The sequence below is a fragment of the Agelaius tricolor genome, unplaced genomic scaffold, assembly GCF_023055355.1.
Source record: "Agelaius tricolor isolate 1412-34295 unplaced genomic scaffold, bAgeTri1.0.p SCAF_32, whole genome shotgun sequence".
NCBI lineage: Eukaryota > Metazoa > Chordata > Aves > Passeriformes > Icteridae > Agelaius > Agelaius tricolor.
In genome coordinates this window covers 2981774-2994027 of record NW_027269292.1, presented here as the reverse complement: position 1 = coordinate 2994027, position 12254 = coordinate 2981774, and the positions used below count along the sequence as shown (strand labels likewise).

The following is a 12254-nucleotide window of genomic DNA, read 5'->3' as shown; positions in this document are numbered from 1 at the left end:
GTCACCTTAGCAGATGAAGTGGAAAGTTGATGACTATTTCCTAACCACAGTTTCAATAGCCTCCTATCTGCAGCACCACTCCATTTAAATGGGGACAGATGTCCCAATGAACACTAAAGGCAGCAATACTCCAAAATTCAGGCAAGGACTTGAAGGCTACACAAAACCCTGGGCTCAACCCCCCTGGCTATACTGCTGCTATCACTGCCATAATTTCCTATTCTTTATATTACAGTTTGTGCTCCACCTGTTCCCAGTGATCCAACAAACCAGCAGTGAGGCACAAGTTGTTTGTTAGAGAAAGAGGTGAAATCTCAAGGCACAAACCACTGCCTACAGCTCAGTGAGACCTGCCTGGAGAGGTCTTGCAGCCACAGCTGGCAGGGGTTTGCCAGCAACAATAGGCAGGGGAATGTTTTGAAGTGAAGGGTCGCGTTTAGCTCAACAGTGCCCCAGTAAATAAACTGGAATTTCTTTTACAGCGTGGGAAATAGCTCTGCCTGCCTGCACTAAAGGCTACCCAGAAAAAAGGGACAGTTAACATAAAAGATCATTAAGTTCACAATAATTCCCTTCCCCGGCTACCACCAACAATGATAATAGCTGCCCCAATTTTATGGATTGCTCTGCAATTTCAATTGTGCAGGAACCAGCCCTGGATTTAAGTCAGCTGCAAAGTCAGCATCTCTTAAAGCATATTTTAATGTTTTATGAGACCATGGCGGAGCAGGTTCAGCTGCACCCACTGCTGGTAGTGTCAGCAACTGAACTCTTCCTGGCAAGTGCATGTCTTTCTCTACAGCCTTGTTTCTGTGCTCAAGTTTTCCATTAGCTGCCTACACAGACTGGGTAACTTGGCATCTCTCTGCATTCCCCATAAACTCTGTTCATCTGTTGCCATCACACCCACGTACAAGTCTCAGGGAGGAATCTAGGATTTCTAAAGCAGCTGCAACAACAACACAGCCTGGATTGACAAGCAATAGGATCAAGGTGTTGAGGCAGTAAGGAGGGTCTTTTTAGAGAGTTTTTTGTGTGTCTATTTAAAACAAGTTTGTTGTCATGACTACAAACCAGGGTATGGGTGAGAAGAAGTGAGAACTCCAAGATGAGGGCTGATAATGCTAATTCATCCTCAAAATCTCAACAGCCATGGGGATGGGGAAACAGAGAAGATGATACAAGCTCTTAGCATCTAACAAGGTTAAAAGCCACCTTCAGAAGGCAGGTCTGTCCCAAGAACACCGTTGTCCTAGATAGCCCTTTTCACCCAGCCCAGCCAAGGGCTGAATAACACCAACCAGCTGCAGTCATTGCCAAAGCAGGGGCACTGGGGACACGGTGGCAAAGAACTGCACCCGAGGCCCTAGGGAGGATGTGGCAAAGCAGGAACAGCTCCTCAGGACACTCATCTGCAGACTTACTCTCCAACCATCAGACAACTTGGCTTCAGCAAGGACTGGGAGATGTTCTCATGTCTGAGTGCAAGGCAATTAACAAATCTTATTAACACAGAGAAGCATGAAACTGTCAGCAGCTGCTCCTGGGATTGTCGCGTTTTCAACTTTACCAGAAGATTAACAAAAAAATGGGGCTTTGGCCACTGAAGAACAAATGAAGAAAACCCCAAGTGATTGCAGAGGGATGGAGAGAGCTTGCTCTGCTCAGAGCTCAGATTCTTCACAGAGACAGCACAGAGCACGCAGCGATGGTGCAGGCACTGCAGAAGGCAGCAGATGCAGAGCTAATGTGTGTGTGGGGGTGGAGGGTGTTTATGAGCACAATAAATAAATGTATGAATCCCTATAAAAGTTCCCATATAAAAGTGAGTTAGAGCTGCCCGAGGGCCATGGCCTTGTAATAAAAACCACATCTTGCAAGCACAGTATGAGGCAGCAGCTGAACTGTAACTGTCTGGCTGCAGCACTGAAGAGCTGTGAGTCTGCCTGTTCCCAAACTCTTGGGTGAAGTGCTGACCCCACTAAATCCAGGAGGAATTTTGCTACTTGCTTCAGTGTAGTCAGGATTTTGTCCTGGGAAGGGCTTCTTTGAACCTCAAACCATAGGAAGCAGTTCTGGGTCTGAGTTTTCGTAAAATTTAAGTTCCTTTACTTCTTAAAAAACTCAATTTGCAAGTGGCTGAAGATCTTGGCTTGAGATACTGACAGTTCCCGGTGTGACAGATTAGAGCTGGATCAAAACAAATGAAAAATTCCTACAGAAAACATGGTCAGTCACTTCTCTCTCCTAAAATAACCAAGCAAAAAGCACTGTTTTATGGCTGAGCAGCAGTTTTTCCATCAAGAAGTTCTGAATTTTTAATTTAAGCTGGGGAGGGGGAGATCATAAAAAAATCAAACCCCTTAAATTTTGTATGTTAAACAGAAAACTTGCTGCTTTTTTGGTCAGTAAACTTAAATGAAAGTTTTAAAAATACTTCACCAGAGGAAAAAAACCCCAAACAAACAACCATTAATAATAATTTCATTCCCTCTCAAAGGCTGGGTGTATGTGCACTGACCTCCCCTTCAGAGTTTTCTGGGATGACAGAGTATAACAGCAACAAGCCACTTGCAGACTACCAGCCTGTAAATTCCCAGCTACTCTTAACACTTTCTCCAGAGCCTTCTCTTGCTCTCTTGGCAGGTGGTGAGTGCAGAGGCACATGTGTCAAACAGAGAAGGTGGCTCTCAAACCTCAGTCCCAGCCCAGGAGTCACAAATGCTCGTGCACCCTGGGCCACCCATTGCCACTCCAAGTACACACCCAGTCAGGTCCTGACTCCCAGGGAGAGCTGCAACTGTTCCCAGTGTCAACACCAGGCTTTCTCTAGTTATTAAGACTGTCCTCATGTTTCACATGTATGCCAGTCAGAGCTAAACAAAGTGCTCCCCTCTCCTCCTAGCACATTGCTGCTGGGAATAGCAACCTTGTTCCATGACAAACAGCATCTTGCAATTCACTGCAGGACTAATTGCATTGCTTTGCTGATATAATGCTCCAGGAAGACGTCAGCTTTGCCCACAGGCAACAAGGACATCATTGATTTATTCAGGACTTATGTGTAATTGTCACAGGTTGCATTCTCTTTGATAATAAAGTCTTACAGACAAGGTTTAAAATTCAGCTGCAGCCCTAATTGAAACACAGCTAATTACTGAAGGTCTGTCTTTATAGCCTGTTCCATTGTTACTGGGCTAGTGTTCTGTACATCCAACAGTCAAACTCCCTCCCCTTAAAAAGAAAAAAAAAAAAAAAAAAAAAAGAAGGAAAAAATGCCATCTACTATTCATATAAGTCCAATGGGAAATTACAGATTCCTCTCTTTGAGCCTGAGGTAGCTACCAGCCAACAGCCCTATCCCACAAGGACTCAATGACTTCAAAGGATGCTTGTAGAATAAGACTCCAAATTAGGGCCAGTGTTGGAGACAGGAGAATTCAAAGCAGCTGAAACAAACATTCAGCCCAGACCACAGGCAATTTACTGTGCATCCACCTTTTCAGTGGCAGCACCCCCTATGTGCCCCAGCAGATTCAAACACACCACACAATTTAGGTGTGATCAACAATCATAGTACCCAGCTCCCAAGTGCCCGCTGACTGTAGCACAGCCAACTTGCTGCAGTCCAGACACGTGGATTAGCAGTTGGTCACGGCTAACCCTGTATAAATGAGCACTCATCAGAACAGGCAGCCCCAGTTAATAGCTGAATGATAACAGGACCCCCAGGGTACCAAGGACATCCTTGTGCAGGCTGCACCACAGCTTTGGCTTTGTAGTGCAGCCAGACACAGGGGCAAGATTATTGCTTCATAAAGCAGGGATGAAATCCCATCCGAACTTTATTGCCAGGATGATGCCAGCGTCAGAGGAAGCTCCCTCACAGAAGGTGACATTTATATGCACACACAACAGCACAAAAGTTTATGACATCAAGAGAGTGCTGCAGTCTAGAAGCAAATCAACCCTAGAAAAATCCCTGTTTATAGCTGCTACACATTTCAACCCAGCAGATGGAAGGGATACCACAAAGCAAACATGTCCGTTAAAGCAGCTAAAAACATAATTTACAAACTAGAACCCACAACCCAAAATCTCAGCAGCTATAGTCTGGAGCTCTTCAGAGCTGTGCTGACTTCAGCCAGCTACAGATCTGTCCCAAGGCATTTACCTGACACAACCAGAGTCTTTGGTACAGAAGCAGATTCTTTGCTAATCCTGTGCAAGTTTAAAGCAGCGGGTCCTGCCTGGATGATGTAACCCTGCAGAAGTGAGTTTAGCAGCTGGGGAGCCATTTCAAAGAACCCTGTGCTGGTTTTACAAGTCTTAGTCTGCCTGCCTGAAAGAGCAGAAGATCCTTTAATCCCCAAGCAAGGACAGCACAACTGGCAGGAAACAGAGCACCTGCTGCAGCACCTTGGCTCAGCCCCTGAGCCACCAGGGATGGGCTCAGTACTGTCCCTGGCTACTCTGAAGAGGAGCAGAGAGAAAGGCCCAAAGCAGCCGTGATAATTATGATTGCACACCAGCATCCTGGGAACTGGGAGCATGCAGCACATTTCTCCTAGGCTGTATTTTAAATGCAAGGGAAAGCCAGTACAGAGGAAATTAACCAGAGGTTAGGCTCTTTGCTCACAAGACAGAGAGAATATATCAGTTGTTCACATACCTGATCAAATAGGGCTTTCCAGTGCTGAGAGGCAGCATAAGGGAGGAAAAAGAGTAAAAAGAAGGTATAAGAGCAATGACATTAACATGCAGTAAACTGTAGAAGTATATTCTAACAAGAGAAATAACCAAATGATTTAATGCCATTTCCAACATCCTTCTTCATCCCAGAATCACCTATCCTTCCGGAGGAGGAGGAAGGGGAATCTACCAAACACAGGGAGAACAGTTTTCATTTACAAATCTAAATTAGGATGAACTCAAAACATTCATGTGTTAATTCTGTTTTCTCCCACTATGTCTATTTGCAGGCAAGCGAGGAAAAAAGGGGTTTTTACTCACAGAGATCAAGTAAGCTCTGTGTTTATTGAGGGAATAGATGAATTAGCAATGTTTTTCCAGATCACTTTCTGAGATCCTGTGGCCCAACACTGACCCATCAATTCCTTTGCTGGGTTGTCAGAGCCTTGTCTGCTGCCTGCTCCTGAGTCTGCCTTTCTGCAGGCTTTTGATAACCCATCAGTTCTCTGAGCCTCACATGCCCACATCTGAAAAACAGGTAATTCCTCTTGTGCAAGGTGGGAGGGTGGAAGGCTGGAGAGAGCCCACTGCAAGGATTTACCCCATATCTTTTGTTCTATCAGAACTGCCTTAAAAATGCTGTATAAGAGGAGGCTCCACTTTGATGCTCACAACCATGTGAACACTCCACAAGTTCTTGTCACTTAGAAACAGAAAAAAATAGCTGGAAACTGGCTCTGATTTCTGCTTTGTAGAGAGACTGATATCAACTCATCTCCATGACCCAGACTTGCTGCCTCACTGTCCCATGAAACAGAGGAAATTCCTACTGAATTGTTTAAGGCTCTCATCTATCCTGGATTTAGGGGCCAGTTGAGAAGACAGCAACTTCCATGGGGCAGCACTGGGGTAACTACTGGCTTAGGATCCCCAGAAACATTTGCACATTTCTAGGTCTGTTGTTTTCTCATTTACCTTCCCAGAAAAGAAACAAATTGAGTAAAACAACAAATATCAGACATTTATAAGCAAATCTCCTCACAGTGCTATTAGCAAAGCAGAAATCTGGTTAGAGTCCTATCTAGTCTTAGAAGAACATTTCCTTTCACATGGTAGGCAAATCTAAAGCAGAATTGACTGAAGAGACAGTGGGGTATCAGGTCACTGAATAACTTTTCATTAGTTAAGTTGTTGGCTCCTCTCCTCCCCATGTCTCTCTCCATTTATAAGCTCTCATTTATCATCATAAATCAGTCCAGCACTTTAAACAGAACATTTTGGGACTGTCTGAATCCTGGCTTTGTGGAATGCTGCTCTGAGAGCTACAATGACATCACAGCTGAGCTGTTCCACACTGTCAAGGCTGTGAGAGCAAAACCTCCACTGTGTTATATTTTTGTGGTTAATAACACATAAAGAACTGACCTTGTGTCAGTTCTTGCTGGCCAAGCCAGAGAGCTTCTGTCAGGCTTTCAGATGTAATAGCAACAACACAAAATCAACCCCCAGTTAGGTCTCAGGGGGCACAGAGTAGCACAGAGCAGTTGAACATTTCAGAGATGATGCTCTGTAGCCTGCTTGATTCAGCAGGGAATCTTGGCAGAGTAGAAGGAGGGCATTTACACCACTTCCTGCTTTTCTGACTTGCAGATGATACATGATACCTCAGGCTTCTGTCACATCATCTATTGCCAGGTCTCAGCAGCTTCCCATAACCAGTGCAGCTGCAGGCTTTAGTTTTGTTGATTATAGAAAACAAGGTACCAGAGTCAAATAACAATGCAAGTAATGGCAAGACACTGCAAGCTGGATCTGACCCAAGCTCTCCTACCTCAAGGTCAAGCAGGAAGGCAGCAGCAGAACGGGGATGAGAATCTAGACTTCATGAGGGACAGCTCCTGTCCCAGGAGCCCAATCCTGCCAGGCACTGAACATTTCAGCATCTCCTGGGCCCCCTGGCAGGATTGAATTGCTAATGGCTGCGTTTGTGTAGAGGCTGGAGCAACTCCAAGGGGCTCACATGTATCACAACAGGAAATCTTTCCTGTAGGACCATCCAGACAAGCACAAAATTTGTCAGAGAAGAAAAGGTCACAGTCTGACGTAAGCCAGCAATGGGATTTGGAAACCTGGACTGTAAAAGCTCCTGGAAATCCACCCTTTCCAAGTCAAAGTTACACACACCCCTGAGTCAGGCATCTCCTCTTAGGACTGTCTGACGGTGTTGTAGCAGAGGTCAACGTGCATCACACGCTCCCTCCTGACTGCACTGTGCTCAGGAATACAGCCTGGGGAATGCAGCTCTAGCAAGCAACTGCACTTCCTCCATTGCCCTCTGGGAGGAAAATCCAACAGCAACCGAATTCTCGGTGATTCAGAAGGGCTGGGGGGTGAAACACAGGCTCTGTCCCTAAGCATGCCTGGGCGGCTTCCTCCAGCAGCATCAAAAAGGTTGAGAGAGGGCCGAGGGGATGTGCCGCTGCTGGACGTTCAGCTCCAAGTGCCCCTTTTGCAGTGGTGCAAGACCCGAGCCAGAGCCCGCTTCAGGAAAGACATTTAATATCTCTGCTTTATGTCTGACAGGCTGGAACAGACCCTGCACTTACCGCTGCAGACTGAGCAGACACTTTTCAGTCCTCATCCCAGCCAAGTTTGCTGGGAATGAGAGCCGTGAGCAGTCCTGGGATGCACCAGGAATGCAGGAGCTCTCACGTTCACTCCCTCCCAGACAGGTGCACGGCGAGCTCCTGCCTCCGCGTCCGGCAGATGCAGAACAACTGCCCGAGCTCTGCAGGCACTGCCGCTCAGCACGGCAGGAGCAGATCTGGAGTGTGCAGGACCCCTTCGCGTCCTTCTGGGCTGGGTGAGCGGGGAGCCGGTGCTAAGTTATCCCACCCCCACGTGCCTTCAGAGCTCGGAGGGTGGAGAGAAGCCATCAGCCCTGTCGAGCCGAGGAGAAAACTTACTCGACTGTTTGTTGCTCGGGGGCTGGAAGAGGGAGCAGCTCCCGAGAGCGAGAGCGTTTCACATCTGTCACCCTCAGGGTAGCTGTGACTCTGGAGGAGCTCTCTGTCCCCCGGCAGCCCCTCGAGACAAGGCGTCAGCTCCTCCCCAGTCCGATGCCCCTGCCCGATCAGCCGCCACCCGCCGGCATCTCCCCACCGGACGCGGGCACCCAGCGAACCGGGAGCCTGTGCGGGCCGCCGGGGCTCGGAAGGACGGGAGCTGCGGCCCCGGGGACAGAGCCGGCCCGGCGGCTGCTGGAGCCCGCAGACACCCAGCGGCGGGAGGCGCGTAGGGCGGCGGGGACGGCGGCTTTCCCTGGTCCCGCAGGGTCACCGGCCCCGCTCCTGTGCCCATCCCGGGCTTCAGCTATGAATAGCTTGAGCCGATTATCCCTGCCCGGGGGAAAGGGGGGAAGACACCGAGCAAAGGAAACTTACATCCTCTGCGGCCATAGGTAGGACATCTTCGGAGTCCAGCACCTCGATTTCTTCCGCCTCCGAGCTGGCAGCCACAGCAGGGGAAGAGCTGGCGTGAGGCTCCGGCAGCCTGTCTCCCATGCTTGGAAACGGTCCCCCTCCAGCCCCCGCCCCCCTTCTCCCCAGATCCTTAAAGAAATTAAACCTAGCTGCCGGTTGGCAAACTTTCAAGCGCAGCCGAGCCTGCCTTCATGACTCCCGCAGCCGGGAGGGGAGGAAATCCTCCATCCACGGAACATCCAATTAGCGCGGGCAGCGCCGGCGGGCGGCATCCCCGCGGCCGAGCTCCGGCCGGGGCAGTGACCCCTCCCCGCCTCCCGCCCCTGCGGCCGGGCGGTGCCCCCGGCCCGGGCACGACCGGCGCCTCCCCCGAGCCATCGCCCGGGGACGGGGGTCCGCCCTTCCCGGTGCGGGGGGAGCCCCGGGGGCTCTCGGAGGCAGAGCCCGGAGCTGCGGCACGTCCGAGGATGCGGGCTGGGCGGCGGCGGGGGAGCAGCGCCGGGTGGCCCCTGCCCACGGCCGGCACCGCCTCCCACGGGGTGACCCGCGGAGGCTCGGCCGTGACCGGCACCGGGCAGCCCCTGCGGCGGGGCCCGGCCGGTTCCAGCCCTGCCCTCCTGCCCGCGGACGGGTGACCAGACGTGCCGGTTCACCGGGGTTCCCTGCAGGCGACTTCTCTGTCCTGGAGTCTCACCGTGAGAGGCTGGTGCGGGGTTTTACATCTTTTACCATAATTATTCCTTCCTATATGTCAGGATGGACAACTTAACCATCTGGAGCCTGGATTAGGAACTTGAGGAATGCCTTGACTGCCGGCAAAAATCCAGCAGTTTTAGCTTCTTGCAATCAAGTACAGAAATAGCAGGTTGGCAAGGGGGAAGGGCGAGCAGAGCCAGGCTGATCCACATGGTGCCAGTGCCTCTGCTTTCTGCTAAAAGCCAGACAGAGCACAGTCAGAGCAGAGTCCAGCACCACAGGCCACGTTTTCTTCATGAAAAGGTCCAGTACCAGATCAGACACACCTCAGCCACGAGTACAGAACCAAGCTGGAAGTCCCTCTTTTCTCTACAACCTGTTTAAAAATCAACCTACCACAAAAACAAAAAGTAAAACAAATCAGCTAGAATACCTCTGGAAAAGGAGCAGGATCTTCCATGCTGCAGTAGCAGAGCATACAGCAGAGAAGTAAAACCAGAGCTCTTGGACCTGAAGAGAACTTTCCAAGCTCAGGATTCAGGTAGGAAAAGGACAACAAAATAAAAGCTCTTCTGAGGTCCTGAGTACAGCTGATGAAGAGGAGGGATTCTGTCCCCTTAGTGACATCAGTGAAACAGAGCAGACCTTCTGCACATGCACATTTAAAGGCAATTCCTTGAGCCATTTCTCCCTGGTCTAGAGCCTGTCCAGCCTGCTCTCCTGAAGCATAAGAACAGGATACCAAAGCCAGCACTTCTGAGAAGCACTAACCCACTTCACTCACACCACTCCTGCCAAAATATTCCAGGCACTAAACAGTGATTATAGAAACAATCTCTTTTTGATTGAAAAACTAAACCTCATCAAAACTTCAAAACAGATGGATAAGCAAAAATATGCTATGCCAACAGAAAGAAACAGCAGTCATTTAAAGATGTCTGTAGGGAGGAGGGAAGTGAGTTTTTAGAGTAAAGAGAGAATACATGAGCTGAATTTCAGGGGTAACAGGTTCCACTCAGTTGGGGACTGTATCATCTCTGATTCCAGATGCTAGTGGGAAAATGCCAACTGTGAAGTCTAACATGAATGCAATCAACAACAGGGAGAACCCCCAGAACTCCTTACCTTAACACCAAACTCCCACTAAATTGAGAAATTGCTGCAAAATTACAAGTTCATTTTTCTTCTCTAAGCACTGTTTTTCACTAGTGCTAATGATAGGTTTTGGGTTGTTTTTTTTTTTCAGGGAAATATCTCTGCACATTGCACATATGAGCTAGTGCTGTGCTATAATTGCCACAGAAAGGAAATTAACAGTATTCTAATGAGGAGTTTTGTTACAGACAAATTATCATCTTGCAAGTGTGTGAGAGGCTCTTAATTTAGAATGTCATTTCTCCCCACTGCATACCCTGGTGACTCTACCTTGGAAGACAGTAATTGCTAGATAAACTGGGGGGGTTGTGGGCCACCCCAGAGCAGATGCAGACAGAAGGAGGGGCTTCAGAAGAAATGCAGGCAGAAAGGACTTGAGATAATAAACCCCAATCTGTTTTCACACTCAGTCATATAGGCAACTTTTATATTCCAAATACTGCAAACAAAATGTAGATGTACGTCCTCCCTGCATTGGGAGTGGCTCAAAAGGTCAGCTCATGAATATGCAATAACCCCCCTCAAAGTAGGGACCCAGCCAACATCTGTTAGCTAAGCCCTCTGGGGTGAACCTAAACACTTTGTTCACCAGTCCTCCTTCCACCCCCAAGGAGCCCCAAAGCTACAAAACTTCCCAGTTCTGAGAAGCAGCTTCTCAATTCTTCCCTTGTAGCTTTTACAAAACTTCCCAGTTCTGACAATTGGAACTGTGTGGAGAAAGCTACCCAGCTTGATTTCCATAGCAGAGCTCAGCCAGCTGGCCAGACTTGGGGGGCAACTTCTGAAGGAAAATGCAGCATTTTGGATCAAAACCCCAAAACGCTGCACACAAACACAACCTTAGGAGGGTATTAGATAGCACATACACAGCTGGGACTGGATCAGACCTCTCAGATTCGTTCACCTAAAAACCTCTAAGGACCACAGATGGTTTGAGACGGGCTTAAACTCAAGTCCAAAAGGTAACAGTGGTAAAGGACTCTGAGCATCACACTCCTTGTGCTGGGAGTTTACCTTTCAGAGTTTACCTTTCAGAGCCAATATGAATTAGACTATATGTACTACCATTTGGCTTCCCCCTGACTCATGGGTACTCTCCCTCCTGAAGTGAAGGAATAGTGGGAAAAAATAAAGTCCAATCTCCTCTGTGATTTCTAACTTGTGTTGAAAGACCATCCTCATGACCCTCCCTATTCCATGTTGTACTTAGAACTTTCCAAGTGCAGCACTGAAAAAGCATTAGTCTTTCCACCTGCAGTGCAGTCTTTCCACTCTTCTGCCACAGTAACTGTTATTGGTTGCAGCTGGTTCGAATTATCTTTTTGGTTATTGTTAGGGAAACAATTAAATCTGCCACTAAGCCTTTTTCGGGGCAGTTGTCTTAAAAGGGAGCTCTCCTATCAGGTCAGCCTTGTGGTATTTTAAAATGTCTGCTTGTTTTTACCTGTCACCTGCTGGGATCATAACACAGGTTCATTCCTAAACAAAATAATTGTTTAAAATGGAGACCAATTAGTAATTTAAGGTTAATTTCCAACATAAAATCAAGTCTTGCTTACTATTGATCCTGAACTGACAAGCTTTCAGACAAGAGGTCAAAGCTGAGGGATGAAGGATGTGTCTCCGAGGAAGATGAATCAAGGTCTTTGTCCTCTCAGTGACTTTACGCTATGGTCAGGCAATTCACACATCAGACTGAGCAGGAAGAAATTGAGTCTGGTTGTGAAAATACAACGAAAGAAGTTGTTAGAAAACTGACGGCACCAGAAGAAAGAAAACAAATCGCTGTTGAGAGTTAGTGGGCTAGGGTGCTGCTCCTTCTTCCCAGCACTTAATTGCAGTAGCTAAGTTTTGGACATTCTTCATTATATACTCCATGAGAAGAAGAATTTCCTCTCACGGTAACTCTAATCCTCACAGGATCCAGGAGGGCTTGGCTAGCGGCACCAGGGCTCCCTCACGGAACACCAGCGACCCGCCTGGATAAGGCCACAGCAGAGCTGGATAGCAGGACTTGTACGGTGTTCCCTAAGAAAATTCCGGTCCCCAAACCACTGGAGAAAGCCTGTTTTATATAAGCAGGCGGGGATCCGCTCCGTCCCTCACCTGCACTGCCCGCCTCGGGCCTGAGGGAGGGCAGGCAGCACCTCCGGGCAGGGGCGCTTCCCTCAGGGGGGCGGCAGAACCCGCTCCGGCCCGGCCGGGCTGACGGGGCCGTTCATTCCTCAC

At 48.6% G+C, this 12254-nt stretch overlaps 1 protein-coding gene across 3 annotated transcripts in view; it reads right to left on the bottom strand.

The window, feature by feature from the left end:
• RHBDL3 (rhomboid like 3) overlaps positions 1 to 8289 on the bottom strand; it is a 61156-nt gene extending 52867 nt beyond the window's left edge. The window contains exons 1-2 of one of the 3 annotated variants that reach the window (XM_071451288.1): positions 8136 to 8289; positions 4673 to 4696 (exon numbers count right to left, since the gene is read on the bottom strand). In XM_071451288.1, coding sequence (XP_071307389.1) covers positions 4673 to 4696; positions 8136 to 8255 — 144 coding nt within the window. In that variant the 5' untranslated portion in view covers positions 8256 to 8289. The remainder of the gene's footprint in view (positions 1 to 4672; positions 4697 to 8135) is intronic. The other 2 variants (XM_071451289.1, XM_071451290.1) reach the window with 2 other exon arrangements.
• Positions 8290 to 12254: the final 3965 nt, after the last annotated feature.